Source organism: Dipodomys spectabilis, unplaced genomic scaffold, assembly GCF_019054845.1.
Source record: "Dipodomys spectabilis isolate Male_0828 unplaced genomic scaffold, ASM1905484v1 ptg000095l, whole genome shotgun sequence".
Taxonomy (NCBI): Eukaryota; Metazoa; Chordata; class Mammalia; order Rodentia; family Heteromyidae; genus Dipodomys; species Dipodomys spectabilis.
This window is the reverse complement of record NW_024870772.1, coordinates 1,642,221-1,657,590: the sequence shown is the minus strand read 5'-3', so window position 1 is coordinate 1,657,590 and position 15,370 is coordinate 1,642,221. Positions and strand designations below refer to the sequence as shown.

The 15,370-nt window shown below is 37.6% G+C and overlaps 1 protein-coding gene across 5 annotated transcripts in view; it reads left to right on the top strand.

Moving 5' to 3' along the window:
• Lmo7 (LIM domain 7) overlaps positions 1 to 15,370 on the top strand; it is a 191,151-nt gene that overhangs the window by 158,931 nt on the left and 16,850 nt on the right. For all 5 annotated transcript variants that reach the window (XM_042685403.1, XM_042685401.1, XM_042685402.1 and 2 more), the window contains 5 exons: positions 9,235 to 9,349; positions 10,544 to 10,705; positions 11,875 to 11,981; positions 13,189 to 13,249; positions 15,182 to 15,238. In XM_042685403.1, coding sequence (XP_042541337.1) covers positions 9,235 to 9,349; positions 10,544 to 10,705; positions 11,875 to 11,981; positions 13,189 to 13,249; positions 15,182 to 15,238 — 502 coding nt within the window. The remainder of the gene's footprint in view (positions 1 to 9,234; positions 9,350 to 10,543; positions 10,706 to 11,874; positions 11,982 to 13,188; positions 13,250 to 15,181; positions 15,239 to 15,370) is intronic.

Sequence of the window (15,370 nt, the reverse complement as noted above, 5' to 3'; positions counted from 1 at the left end):
AAATCTTATCTCAGTTTTTCCCATGTGTATTTACAAATATATATCTAAGAACAATTTTGTCAGCTTATTAAAACCTTTAGCTAGACATTATTCAGTTACTTTCTTGTTGTTGTTGTTGGTTATGGGGCTTGAACTCAGGGCTTGGGCACTGTCCCTGAGCTCTTCCACTCAAAGCTAGCACTCTATCACTTTGAGCCACAGGATCACTTCTGGTTTTCTGGTAGTTAATTGTCAGTAAGAGTCTCACAGATTTTCCTTACCCTCCTCAGTAGCTAGGACAGTACAGGTGTGAGCCACTAGTGCCTGGCTTGATTACATTTTTAAAGACTTAGAAATACAATGAATGTGGTAAATTCGAGTGGATTTGAGCAATAGCTGTGTTATGTGTAGGGAACATAAGGTGAGAGTGGGTATATAAAAGCAGAGGAAAGACATCTTTTGTTTTATACTTGCCTTCGCCTTTACAAATAGCAAATTCACAAAACAGCCTAATGAATGCTGTGCATGCTCCCTCAGGGTGGCAGCTGGTGAGCTACATCCATGGATTAAGGGAACAGGCCACTTGTAGTTCGTGGGTGTGTTCCTGGCTTTTGAAGCTCAGAGGAACCCAAATTAACCTGGCATCATTTCAAGTTTCCTCATTAATGGATTTATGCTCTTCTGTCATCCATCTTGAAAGGGTAATCTACCAAAGGAAACTTAGGCTTTATTTAACCATTGGAGCTACTGAAACTGTTAAACATTGGTGTCTTTCCTCTGGTGACTGATTGCTTAGTGTTGGTTTCAATGCAACTAGGAAAGAAGTCTCAGAGTTTACTGAATATGTAAAGTAGCTGGTGAGAAATACATAAATGGACTTGTATAATAATCTTCTTAGATTATGCATAAATACTATAGGTGTTCAGAGAATAACAAAACCAAATACAGTGTGTCTGAACCCCTAGATTTCTGAGTTGCTTTGAAAAAAGGATATTCTTTTTCATCTTCCTCTCTATCCTGACATATTTCTTCTGGTAATGTCTTTACAGTTCTTTGCCTCCCACCCCCACCCCAGATCTTTCTAGGACCATTTCTAGTGCCATGTACTTTTCTATCAATGAAATTCTTTTATACACAGTCACAGGTATCTGTGTATTCTCTGCAGGAATGTATCATTAGCTTGCCTTGGTGCTGCATTAGACTCAGTCATTTCTCTGCTCCAGTCTCAAGTGGTGTGATACAGTTTGTTGAAGTTCCAGGCACTTGCAGCACTATGTCTCTCATTACTTTCCCCAAATTCCCTTTGTTGTACCATAACAACTAACGTTCATCGTGTGCTTCACATGGGCCAGGGGGCTTCTCTCAGTGACTCATAGTGATTTTATGTCGTCAGTCCTGGCATTAACATCTCTGTTTTATAAATGTGAAAACTGAAGCAGAGAACAGTGACTTACTTGTCCAAGACTATACACAGTTTCAAATGATGGAGTCAGGATTTGAACCCAGGCAGTGTGATCTGAGATTGCTTGCATTTTGTTGTGTTATGGGAAAGATAGTTCATTCAGTTACACAAGAAAGTTAGCTTTTTCTTTCTTTCTTTTTTTTTTTTTGAGCATATCTTACCTATTTTGCCCTTCCTATTCTCTCATTTGAAAATATTTACCTCACCCACCTCTGCTGTTTGAGGTTATCCTCTCCCTTCAATGCCCAGGAGAATTCTGGAATTGAGGTATCACTTTTCCCTAGTTGTAATTAAATTACCCACCCTTGAATACTTCACTGGTTGATTTCTTCCTTGTTCCATGGATTCATGTGTTCCTCCTTCGCTGCTACTCTTGTACCTTCTACTGTTTACCTACACTTGGCAACTGACTTGAACGGCATTGAAGGTCTCAAATACTACTCTGAAGTATGAACTTAATCCAGGAGGTAATTTAGAGTTCTTACCGATGCTTTAGTGTGGGGATTTTAAGATTTAACGAGTCTTTTTAGGAATGCAGGCTTTGTGATGTTATATAGAATTATTTTAAGAAAGCAAAGTCTGCAGGCAGGGACTGGTTAGGAGCCCATCATCAGAGAATTTTTGGTAATAAGGTGGTTTATGCCATGAAGAAGGAAAAGCATAGCAAAGGCAAGAGCCTTCTAGGGCCTGGTTGACAGTCTACCCACAGGAATTTCCTTTCTTCCCTACTGCTGAGTTGGTGGCTTTGTCCCCCCACGCCCACCTTTTGGCCTTTTCTCTTTTGATTAGTGCAGTTTACCCAGACTTTCTCGTCATTTCAAGCTTCCAGGCAATTCTAAGGGAGAGAGACTTGGAGTCCTTTTTCTGTCTCCAACTGTATCACAGATGTGGCTTGCATGATTTTCTTCTAAATTGGTCCTTTTTCTTTAAAAAAAAAAAAAGATCTTTAAGTAGTTGTACAAGAGTTTCAATTAACATGTCAGTTTAAGAGTCTATGCATGTCCATCCATGTCACTCCTCCCATCATTGTCCTCCAGCTCTCCCAACCACACCCATACCTTCAAAGATTCATCCCGAGGATTAATCAAGAATCTATACTTTAATCAAGTTGTCATATGTATACATACATATGACCCTCAATATATTTTCACATATATATATATATATATATAATTTTAGATCTAATTTCCACATGTGATAGGAAACTTAGAATATTTGTTTTTCTGAAATGGACTTAAAACTTCTATTTTCTCTTCTCTCCTTTCAGTGTTCTCTGCTCTTAAATTCTAGACAAATCCACCATTCCAGGCTGTTAGCCCAATAGCCCCCTCTCTCCTTTCCAAGGCAGACACTCAGCCCAATTAGTAAAGGCAGTAAATAATCAGGTCCCCCCCCCCCCCGCCCCCCCGCCCCTTACCTGGAGATGGCACACCTTTGGGATTGCTACAACCATATAAAGCAGCAAGATCCCTTTAGAGTGACCTTCAGGTCTGGGAATCTGCAGGACCCCTTACCTACTGTTTAGGCAGCAGTCATACATCCTAGCTGCCATGATGAAGTTCCTGGTCCACATGTCCACACCAGGGTCTCCGCCTCCTAAGCCCTCCTAGGTCCATTAGATTTTAGGTCACCTCCGGCAACACTTCTCACTTCTCTCGTGTGAGAGGGGGTCTTGCTGGTCCCTTTGCTGGCAATAAACCTTTTCTTTGTTCTTTGTACCTGGATGACTGTGGTTTTCTGACAAAGTCTAATTTACTCTAACACGGGCTTTTCAAGGAAGTGTCCCAGAGTCAGGTAACCTATGGGAATAAAAAAGCAGCTTTTTTACAAATGTATTTCCTGACCCTAAGCCTGTAAGCACCCCTTTAAATAGTCATGGTTTACCTTTGACCTTGCTACTTCATATTGTATATTTACCTGTCACTTTCCACAGACTGCTCTCTCGAATTATGGAGGGGGAAAAAAAAACCCTTAGAGCCCAGTGCCCAGGAATGTAAACAGTCATTGAATGCTGACTGAGCCATCTTGGCTTTAGGGCTAAGGACGTGAGGCTTAGATAGATTTTTCTTTGGTTGATCTGGAAACTAACCAGCATGTCTACCATCTTTAATATGTTTTCCATGGGAAAAGAGAAAATGATGGCCAAGCATCCACTGATTGCCTCAGCACATAGCAATGCTTTCTTTAATCCTCTCCGCAACCTTCAAAGCAGATGATATTATTCCCATTTTTACTGGTGAAGCACTTGAGATTTTGGAATTCCATGACTTGCCCTAGGCTGCTAAAATGCTGAAACTACCAGAACAGCTTCTCTGACCCTGTTTTGTGCAATGCAACATGCTCAGATTTGAGGACTGCTTTATATATTGTTGTTGACCTGTTTTAATTTCACTGTGTTTTGGGAATTTTAGAACTAATAGGGAGTTAAAAATTTTTCTATATGAGAGGCAGTTTCTTGCTACATAGCCAAACTATTCTTGAACTATCAATCCTCTTGCCTCTGTTTCCCAAGTGCTGGGGTGATAGGCACTTTCAGAAGAAATGAATTTATTTCTGAAATGTGGAATTAGAAATCTACTAAGTAAGCCGGGTGGTGGTGGCTCACGCCTGTAATCCTAGCTACTCAGGAGGCTGAGATCTGAGGATCATGGTTCAAAGCCAGCCCGGGCAGCAAAAGCTGTAAGACTCTTATCTCCAATAAACCACCAGAAAACCGGAAGTGGCTCTGGGGTCAGGTGGTAGAGCCCTTGCCTTGAGCTGAAGAGTGCAGGGACAGTGCCCAAGCCAAGAGTTCAAGCCCCACGACTGACAAAAAAAAAAAAAAGGAAAGAAAGAAATCTACTAAATAGTAAGGAGCTACTGAAATTTTAAAAATAGAGTTTGTTACAGCATGCTCCACAGCAGCACAGAGGCAGGTAGATATAAAGAAGGACTGGAGGAAGGAGAGACAATGCAGGTAGGAGGCGACCTCAGGAGATTTGAGGAGATCATGTCTCTGAACTAAGACAGTACCTGAGGGAGGGTGGGAAGGAAGAATGACGCCAGAAGAATTGATGATTGTGAACTGGATAGCACTTTATCAAATGTGTGTGTGTTGTGGAGACTTGGGGTGGGATTACTATGTGGAGTTTGGGCGGTACAGTTAGAGGAAGAGGCAGAAAGGCGTCCAGGAAGAAACTTGCATTTCTAACTTTGTCACTATTTAGCTGGTGATATAGTTAACCAATATGTGAAAAGTAAGAGGTGGAAGAGCAAGTTTAGGAAGGAAGACAACGAATTCCATTTTAGACCTGTTGGGATTGGACAGTAGTGGAAGATGTGGCAATGCATATGGTAACTCAGAAGTGTTGGAGACTGAGAACAATACAAAACAAAGAAAGACACATGTTTGAAACAGAGAAGGAGCCAGAGAGGTTGGGAAAAGGCCAGCAGAAAAATGGGATGATGGACTGCTTTAGAAGACTGTTTCCCAAAGTGAGAAGAGTTGAAGTTGAGTAAGGTGCAGACTGGAGATGGACTTGTGTGGCGGAGAATGAGCTTGGAAGGGCACGGTACCACGAATTCTAAAATGGAATTCATTATCTTCCTTCCTAAACTTGCTCTTCCACCTCTTACTTTTCACATATTGGTTAACTGTATCACCAGCTAAATAGTGACAAAGTTAGAAATGCAAGTTTCTTCCTGGACCCCTTTCTGCCTCTTCCTCTAACTGTACCGCCCAAACTCCACATAGTAATCCCACCCCAAGTCTCCACAACACACACACATTTGATAAAGTGCTATCCAGTTCACATTCCAAAGGGCCTCTTTGGAATGAAGAGTAGAATGAAGGGTAATATAAGATACAAGTGCATCTTAGGAGAGAGGGGGAGGGGAGAAAGACTGTAAAATCAGCGCAAGGCTAGGAGTTGAGTGCTCTTCAATCCCTCTAATCCCTTGAACGACATAAAACTGTGCGAGCTGATTCTAAGATGATGGGTTTCCTCTATTTTTCTTGATTTGACCCTCCACATATACTTTCTAGTGTTAGGAAAATGTTTGGGAGGAAAGTAGATTATTATTATTATTATTATTATTATTATTATTATTATTATTATTATTTACTCTTTAGTATATAAGATTTGCCCAGTTTTTTTTAAACTAATTCTCATCCAGAGAGGGATGAGAATCTAATCATTCAACTCCAAGAAAAATAAATGTAATTCTTGTCATTCCACATTATGTTTGTCATTGCATTTTTAGTCTTGTGGGAATGTGATTAAAGTAGAGTATCTGCTTGGCCAACAGAAGGCCTTGAGTTCAAACCTTACACACTCACACACACACACACACACACACACAAACACACACACACACACAGAGGTTTTAAGCTGGTATTGGAATTCTAGAACTCAAAAGGCTGAGGTAGGAGGATCAAAAGTTCAAGGCTATACGGCACCTCAGCCCATCTCAAAAAAGTTGGTCATCTACTTCAGCTTCATAGTCTGACAGTTAGTAGGGCAATCTCAGCTTTCATTGTGTACTTTAGTTTAGATTGTACCCAATTTGAGGGAAATTGTTTTTTATTTTGGTTGCCATAGATAACTATTATTTTCTCTTTTCTGGCATGGATAACTGAAACCACTTAGATAGTTCATTTCTCAGTCATCAAGAATCTAGGTTTCCCCTCAGAAGTTATTTTCTCATTCCACTAAGTTCAAAAAGTAATTCCCCCATTATTTTCTGGAGCTTGGATCCTCTGTTTAAAAAAAAAACTAGAGAATGATGAGGAAGTAGAAATCCTACCTTAAATCATTACTAAATAGTTTATGCTCCAGTGAAGTTATAGCCATGTTTATATACAAAGAGTCTCAGGGATAATCCAGTACAAGACCCAGCATTCCACAGAAATGCCTCAGTGATGGCCGCAATGCAGGGGGACACACAAATGTGTGTGTGTGTGTGTGTGTGTGTGTGTGATGCGCGCGCACACACACACACACACGTGCATGCACGTGCTGGTGCTGAGGCTTGAACTCAGCACCTGGGCTCTGTCCCTGAGTATTTTTGCTCAAGGCTAGCACTCTACCTCTTGAGCCACAGCTCCACTTCTGACTTTTTTGGTAGTTAGTTGGAGGCAAGAGTTTCATAGGCTTTCTTGCCCAAGTGAGGCTTTGAACCAGGTCCTCAGATCTCAGCCTCCTGAGTCACCAGGGCCTGTTTTAATCTCTTCTCTCTCTCCATATACATATATGTGTGTATATATATATATGTGTGTGTGTGTGAATATATTATTTTATATATATGTACATATATATATATATATATATATATATATATATATATATATATATGGTAGGTAGAGCCATAAGATTTCATTTCAAAGTAGGCTACTGAGAACAAAAACACCTGGAAAACCAATGTCATAGTGAGAGAGAAACCTCTTGTAGCCTGGATCACCTGGTTATCAACAGGTGTACTCATAATTGCTCACCTGATTGTCTCCTGGACTAACATAACACTCCACACTGTAGTAGCAGCAGCTGGGGCTTTCTTTTCATCAACATATCCTGAGGGATGGTTATCTCTTTCACAAGTTCACATAGAGATCTTTTCATTGCCTAACTAAGATCAGCCTTTTTTTTTTGGATATGGGATGGACAGTTTTCTGCTCTAATGTAATTGTGAGGTTCTTTCCTCATGGCTTAACCTCTTTCTCCTTTATCTTATATTTGGTAGGAAAGGATAATATTCATTTGTTTTCTCCCACAATGTATTTTTTTAAATGTAGCTTGAAACTTTTAAAACTCCATCCTGTCTCTTACTCAAGTGAAGAAACCTCAATTTGTGGTTTGAATATCTAACCCATCATTTGTCGTTTTGTCCTTATTTAGCAATAGATCCCACACTTTAACTGGCTTTAAGTAAGATTTTTCTTTTTTTTTTTGGAAGAGTGGGTAAGTGTGGTGAAGATGACCACTTATTTTCATTGAGTCACCCCTAATTTAAGGGTTTGCTGTTGGGTTCAGGGAATAGACCTAACCAGTAACTTTTTCTATTCTTAATCATTTTATTACATTCAGATGCACCTGGGTGCCTCCATTAAAACTGCCTTTCATTCTGTTGGATACTATATATATGCTATATTATAGATACTATATATACTATATTACTAGCTACACATGTTTTTCTTGCTTTAAAAAACTCTACAACTATTGTACAAGAGTCAGAGATTATTTCTCAAGAATAAGGATTATGTTGAACTCATCTGCATCTTCCAAAGTGCCAAGTACTGTGTTTTATATGGAACCAATACATGGTAAATATATGTTGAACTGCTGAAGAAGTGCATAGTGGTATAATATTATACTGTCATGCATCCATGTAGCATAGAAAGTTCTCAAGACTTTATTCAATGTCTTCTTTTGCTTTTTGTCTACGTCTTATATTCTGTCTCTCTGAATTTTCTCAAAATATTATTCTTTGAATTTGTGTGTGTATATATGTACATATGTGTATGCATGTGTATGGGCCAGTTCTAGGGCTTGATCTCAGGGCTTGAGCATTGTCCCTGAGCTTTTATGGTCAGAGTTAGGGCTTTACCCCTTGAGCCACAGCATCACTTATAGCTTTTTTGGTGATTAATTGAAGAACTGAGTCTCATGAACTTTCCTTCCCAGGCTGGCTCTGGACTGCGATTCTTAGATCTCAGCCTCCTGAGTAGCTAAGCTTATAAGCAGGAGCCAGCACCCAGCAATTACTTGGATTTTAAGCTTGTTTTATGGGTGGATAAAACAGAGAGAATTTCACTAGTTGGCCTCATAGAGAGTTGATTAGCCTGTTTTCTGGAAATGAAAGGAACATTGGGAAGAATGTTTTACATAAGGTGAGTCTAAGTCTTTTATGGTGACGATGCAAAGAACTAAAAGATTGCTCTGGTAAATATAGCAAATAAAATTGTATCTGTTGCTTACCCAAAATAAACAGTATTTACATTATGAAAGATGACGTTTTCACAGAAAGTTCGGTCTAGAAAACAAGTTAAGAAAGTCCTAGGGAAATCTGGATTTGTTTTTGTCTAGTATAGGGATGGAGGGGGATTTAAAATTCCCATCTTCTGTCTAGGAAAGTTCCATAGCTGACGATATTTCAAGTAAGTTGTAATTTGTGTAACCCAGGGCATCTTATAGGGAATCTCTTGGCATCTTATGGTATCGTTTCTCATGGGTGATTTAGTTCTCTGTTTTGTAGCATGCATATCAGCCATGTCTTTACCACCAAATCCTGCTGAGGCAGTTGGATCAGCAAAATTCCTTGTTCAATTTGAAACACTGGGTACCAATCTCTGATGGATGGTGCTGGTAGCCAGATTATGTCTGTGAGCCACTTTAGTTATTCAGCTAAGTATATTTCATGTTGGAGTTGGGCTTTTCTTTTTAAGTATGATGTGATAGATAAATGATTTATCTATTTCAGTGTTGGGCAAGGAATACAAGCTTACACATTAGACTTAATTGTATGGCAGGCAAAAGCCTAACTTTAACAACAGCCAACTGATTCATAGTATTAATATGAAGGAAATATTCACTGACAACAGATTTTCCCCCCTTGTTCTAAAGGACAAATAATAATCCACTTGCTAATACTTGTATAAGTAAAATTTTAATCAACTCCAAGGAGAAATAAAAGGAAGCTTCGAGCTCATGAAATAACTCAGGGGTACCTTGCATATAGCTTTCCATCTTCTGAGGATTGGCTTTCCCCTGTGTGGTGCCAGGGACACCGGACACCAGCGTTTCATGTTTTGTTTTCAGGATCAGTTCAGCGATATGAGAATCAACATAAACCAGACTCCTGGGAACAGTCTTGACTTCGGGTTTACAGTAAAATGGGATTATTCTGGGATCTTCGTAGCATCAGTTGAACCAGGTAAATTGTAAAGTTTGCTGAAACATCTTTTCCTTTGCTATCTTACGCCATGGGGAAAAATATTAATTTATTTGCTATAAGAGGAGATACCCTCTCTCCTGAAGCTTTTAATTTGGTTACAAATTACATATTATATATGCTCCTGGTCCAATTAATTTTAGTGTAGAAGTCTTAATTCTTGGAGTTTACAGAATTTGGCAAAAAACTTATTATTACTATTATTTTTGGAAATGCTAGCAAAATAATGCTAAATTTGAAGTATTAGAGTGAAATTTCCCTCATTAGCTGTGTTTTTGGGTAGATACATACTGTATGTGGGTTCTTTATGTTGTTGTTTAGTTTTTATCCTTCCATGTGGGGATCAAACCCAGGCCCTGTGCACGCTGGAGGAGTACACTAACACTGAACTACATCTCCAGATGAATGCAGTGTGCTTTTGATCATCCTAAAATGTTTGTGGCTTCTGCAGATGGTTTTTGTTGGGGAAGGGGTTTGTGGGGGAGACAAACCTTTCTACACCAAGGTTTATACCAAGTCAAGCCCAGGGTCTCTGTAAAATACCAATATAAAGACTAAATTAAAACAAGAGCTATTGTATTTGAGGGAAGGACCCTGTTTACATGTTATAGCTATGCAAGATGGCATGTTAGCATTAGTTGTTTCTTTTAACTTTCATTTAGATAATGAAATCATTTAGGTACATCATTTAGATAATGGTACTTACAGCAGTAATTTTTTAAAAAAAATTCTAAGTAGTTGTACAAAGAGGTTATAATTCCCTAAGTCATGTTATAAATACACTGCTTCTTGATCAATGCCATGCCTTTCATTGCTCTCTCTGATGGCAATACATTTAAGCACTATTAAGTGGCTATGTTTTCTTATATTCCCATTATGCACATGGAAGCTCAATTAAAGTGCAATTTATTTCATGTTTTTAATTTAGAAATAGTAAAAAAGTCCTCTGTAGGCTAATAACATCTTACTATTTATCTTTTCAGGGTTAAAGATGATTCACGCTATAGAATACATGTATCATCCATGTTTTCTATGTCATTGGTGCTCACATACTTGTTTCTGATCTATCTGAAAATAATGAGAAATTGTCAGATAAAATTGAGAAGCCATGTTAGAAAAGCACTGCCTGGTAGATCACATGGGGGTTTCATTTGCTTTTGAATTTACATTGCTTAGGTGGCCCCGCAGAGATTTCCCAGCTGCAGGTAGATGATGAAATTATTGCTCTCAACAACACCAAGTTTTCATACAACGATACAAAAGAGTGGGAGGAAGCTATGGCAAATGCTCGGGAAACTGGAAACCTAGTGATGGATATCAGACGCTATGGAAAGTCTGGTGAGCGTGGTTTACCACTGTGTCTGCCTTTCTAAACTGGGAAGCTGGTCTTTGGCAAGTTTTGTAACCATTTGCTTTAGTAACATCTTTATTTTCTCATTTTATTTCATTTTGGGGCTTACAAGTGTTTTATTGTTATGTGGGAAGACATCTTGAACAACGTGTCTGGCTGTTTTGTCTGATAACTCTTCACTAGCAGATTTTCAGAATTCTCACTAGCAGATTTTCTGAATTCTACATTATTGGATTGACATATGCACTGATCAGACTAATATCAATTTAAGACAAATGTGAATGGGAAATAGCAGTTACTTATTAGCGTTATTGTCAAAAACTATGGTATGACTTAACTTTTTTATGGTATTGTAACTCTATTGGTATATGCAAGAAAATGGTAGGCTCTATTCTTATTGTTTCATCTTGAGAAACTTCTAGTATGACTTTTCATACTGGACCTTTCACTCATAATTAATTTTCTTTTTGGTCTGTCATGGGGCTTGAACTCTGGGCTTGGGCGCTGTCGCTGAGCTCTTCAGCTCAAAGCAAGTGCTCTACCGCTTGAGCCACAGCACCACTTCTGGTTTTTCTGACAGTGAATTGGAGATAAGAGTCTCACAGACTTTCCTGTCTGGGCTGGCTTTGAACCGAGATCCTCAGATCTCAGCCTCCTGATTAGCTAGGATTACTGGCTCATACTTAAGTTTTTTGCTTCAGGCTAGTACTCTACCACTTAAGCCACACCTCCACTTTCACATTTTCTCCTTTATTTCTTTGTAATTGCTGTTAGTAGAGGAGGGCACTATGTCTCTCCAGATCTACCAGTTTATGATGTCAAAACAGAACATCTTTCTGTCTGAAGGAAGGTTTCAGAAAATTTGCTAGTTCCTTAATGACTAACATGATTTAACCTTTGTGTTTGGGGAAGATGGTCTGTTAGCAAGAGCCCTGCTTTCATTTCTTTTCCATTCTCCTTGATTAGTTTGTCTGTGTTTCTATGTGTGTATTTTATATCTGTTCATTCAGTAACTTTATTCTTTCCACTTCACCGTGTATATGTACCCATTACTTGATCTTCATGTGCCAATCAGACTGGGGCAAAGACCAATCTTCCCTACCATTTACACGGCATAAAACCCTCAATCTCACCAGTATGGCTACCAAAATTATAGGTTCACCCGAAACAAAGTGGATTGATACAACCTCTGGAATTTATAACTCGGACAAGTCTTTAAGTCTATCCACGACAACTGATTTCTCTGAAAGCCTTCAGAGTCCTGTAAGTATCTTGAGAAATGGGAGTGTTTGTATAAATGAGATTGTAAATGCAAAAGATGAATTACCTTGTTTGAACAAGTTTGATGATACTTTAAAGAAACACATGAATAATTAAATACAGTGATTTATCTTAAAGAGAGTAAAATGTAGTTAAAAAAAAAAAACTAGAATGCACTACTCTTCATTGTGTACAATTAGTGAGCTAGGGAATGGAAACATCAAAAGATCCCATATTGCAGTTCTGTAGGTATTTCCCACCAATCTTTCATTTTTACTACTTTCTCTCAGATCTTTATGAACATGAAGTAGCAATTATGTAAAATTATATGGTGTAACTTCTGTATACATTCTTTAGTCTCCACTGGCAAAGTGCAGTAATTGTGTGCAATATGAAACCTGAAGCTTCTGACTTTTCATGTGGGTGAATTTAATAGGTAGATTTACATGTGTGATTAAAACATAATCATTCCATTAACTGATTTGAAATTATAATGCACACGTTTTTCTAAGTGTCAAAGCAATGTATTTTTATATACACTTTGAAAAAATGTATTTAAAAATTTTAAATTTATCTTCAGTTAAATTAACAATTTGAAATTTTATTTATTTCATTTATTTATACTTTTTGTAGTGTTGAACCTCAGACACAGGGCACTCTACCACTGAGATATATCTGAACTATATTTATTTTATTTTATTTATTGATTAATTTTTGAGGCAGAGTCTCATTATAAGGCTAAGATTGTCCTTGAACTTGCAATCTTCCTGTCTCAGCCTCCTAAGTACTGGGATTACTTGTGTGACTCATCACTCCTTGAAAAATTTTTAACTAAATGCAACTTTATTTCATGAGGAAATCTTGATATATTTTGTAGGAAAGATTTAAATGTTAGTTCCATATGACTGCTTTGGTTACTTATAAATAGAAGCCAAATGGATTAATGATTATTTTGTTCATCATTTTTTCTTAGATCATTAATGACTGATTAAACCTAAGGCCATCCTTGCTTGTAGCTAGTCATTAATCTTTTCACAAATATTGGAAAGCAATGAAACAATGTTAAGTTTCGACTGCATGTTAAAAGCCATAAAGAATGACTAATAGCCTGAAAACCCTATCTAGTTATATTTTCACTAATGAGAAATGCATTATTTAATTCCATTGTCCAGTGGGAAGTAATATTAATTAGCCTTTTTGTCCTTTATAGTATACTGAATCAAAAGAAATCAATGGAATTCACGATGAAAGCAACACTTTTGAATCAAAAGGTAACACCATTATTTCTTATGTTTGCATATAGGAAAAGTCCTAGCTATCAAGTTCAGCTATAACAATGAATGTCTGGTTAGGTGCCAGTGGCTCACGCCTATAATCCTAGCTACTCAGGAGGCTGAGATCTGAGGTTCATGGTTTGAAGCCAGCCTGATCAGGCAAGTTTTATCTCTAACAAATTATTCAGAAAAAGCCAGACATGGTGCTGTGGCTCAAGTGATAGAGCACTAACCTTGAGCAAAAGAGGCTTAGGGATAGCACCCAGGCTCTGAGTTCAAGTCCCAGGCCTGGCAAAAAAGAAAAAGGAAAAAAAAAAAAAGAATGTGAATGAAAGAGAAAAGCAGACCTCTTCAAGTTGAACTACAAGGTTAGCTAGCATAAAGATCCGATGTCCACTGAGGGCATTCAGTTCTAGCGTTGTTCAACATTCAGGAAATGCAAACAAAATATTGACAGGACCTTCCTGAGTTCTGGGGGCCCCTGAGCTTAAGCCAAGTAAGAACAGGTTTTCCCAAGTCTGGCAGCTTTCTGACTGTGGGATGCTGGTAAAGAGAATCTTTGTTAAATGCAAAACGATGAATGAAATCTCCCTTCCCCACTTACTGTTATGAAAGGGACAAGTGTCAGACAGCTAATCTTCATAGAGAAATGCCTGTGGCAATGGCAGTGTTCATTCATACTCATTTGAAATGAGAAAGAAGGCAAAGTAGCTAGGAAAATACTGGAGTTCTTCTTCCTCACTCTCCTTCTTCTGCTAACCTAGTGGTAATTTACCTCCTGCATACTGGGTACTGTTTCTTGAACATAGAAACTAAATAAGAAGGAACTGTCTAGTTCACGTAAGCAGGGAACAAAACCCAAAGGAGATTTTTTTTTTCATCATGAAACTGGGCTTCTTAAAGCATGGCTGGGCTTTTACACAGTGCTTTAATGACATTGAAACCAAGTGTGCCTGTTTAGAATACACATGTCAACGACAGTCTAGGTCCATAAGCTTCCTTTTTCTTCCTGATTATTTATCCCTGTGTTTCATTTTGACAGTATTAAGTATGATATTTAATGTTTTTCAGTTGTCTTCTTTATCAAAAGAATTTTTAAACATTGCTTTTTTTTTTTTTTATGATACTAAGTCGGTGACAGTCTAGGTCCTGTCTTGCTAGTGGGTCAGGTAGAGCTAATAATAAAGAAACCCAAGTCTTTAATGATATAGAGATGCTCAAAGCCCTGTCATTTGAAGGTTTTGTTTAAATAGCTAATTACCCACTGATATCCACTGATAATCACATTTACATCTTACGTTATAGTCTTGTTTATAGTTAGATGTTTCCTTTCTCTTTTCTTTCTGAATTCTGTTTACTTAAGTTAGTAACTATGCAGTCTTGAAAACTATTATAGTTTAAGATATTATATTTTATATAATATATATTATAGCTTAAAATATTATGGTTTAAAAATCTTAATTTTAGTATTTTTTGTATTTATCATCTTACTGATTTTATCTTCTTCCCCAGTAGTTTTGAGTAACTATTCATCAATATTGTGAAAACTCTTTTCAAAAGAGATTATTTTGGATTGATTTACCTAAGTTAAAAATAAAAAGGGTTTATTTTCTTTTCTCTAAAACTCTTGCATGGATGTTATGGCTTTCATAGCTATGAAAATTTAATGCTAGCTACTAAAATTTATTAATAAATGTATTTGTTCATTTTATTAATTCAAATGTAGGATAGTCTACTAAGAAAAATGTGTCTTATCTGTCAGAAATAACTTGTATCTTCTATGGCTATCAGTTTGGTCATTAAAAAAATAATACTGCTACAGTTTGGTGAGGTTTTTTTTTTAAAGTATCATTTAGTTTTTACCAGTGGTAAGAAATGAAAATGAATGTGACGTGGTATATTTACTTATTGTTTTTATTTTCCAATTAGCATCTGAACCTATTTCTTTGAAAAACTTAAAAAGGCGGTCACAATTTTTTGAACAAGGTAAACCACAATGCTAACCATTCATTGCCTTTCACGCTCTTGTTCTCTCTCTCTCCACTTTGCCTCGTGGTCTGTGGTTCTGGGCACTAAGCCTCTTCGATTTGACTGTCATTATGACCAAACAACGTAACC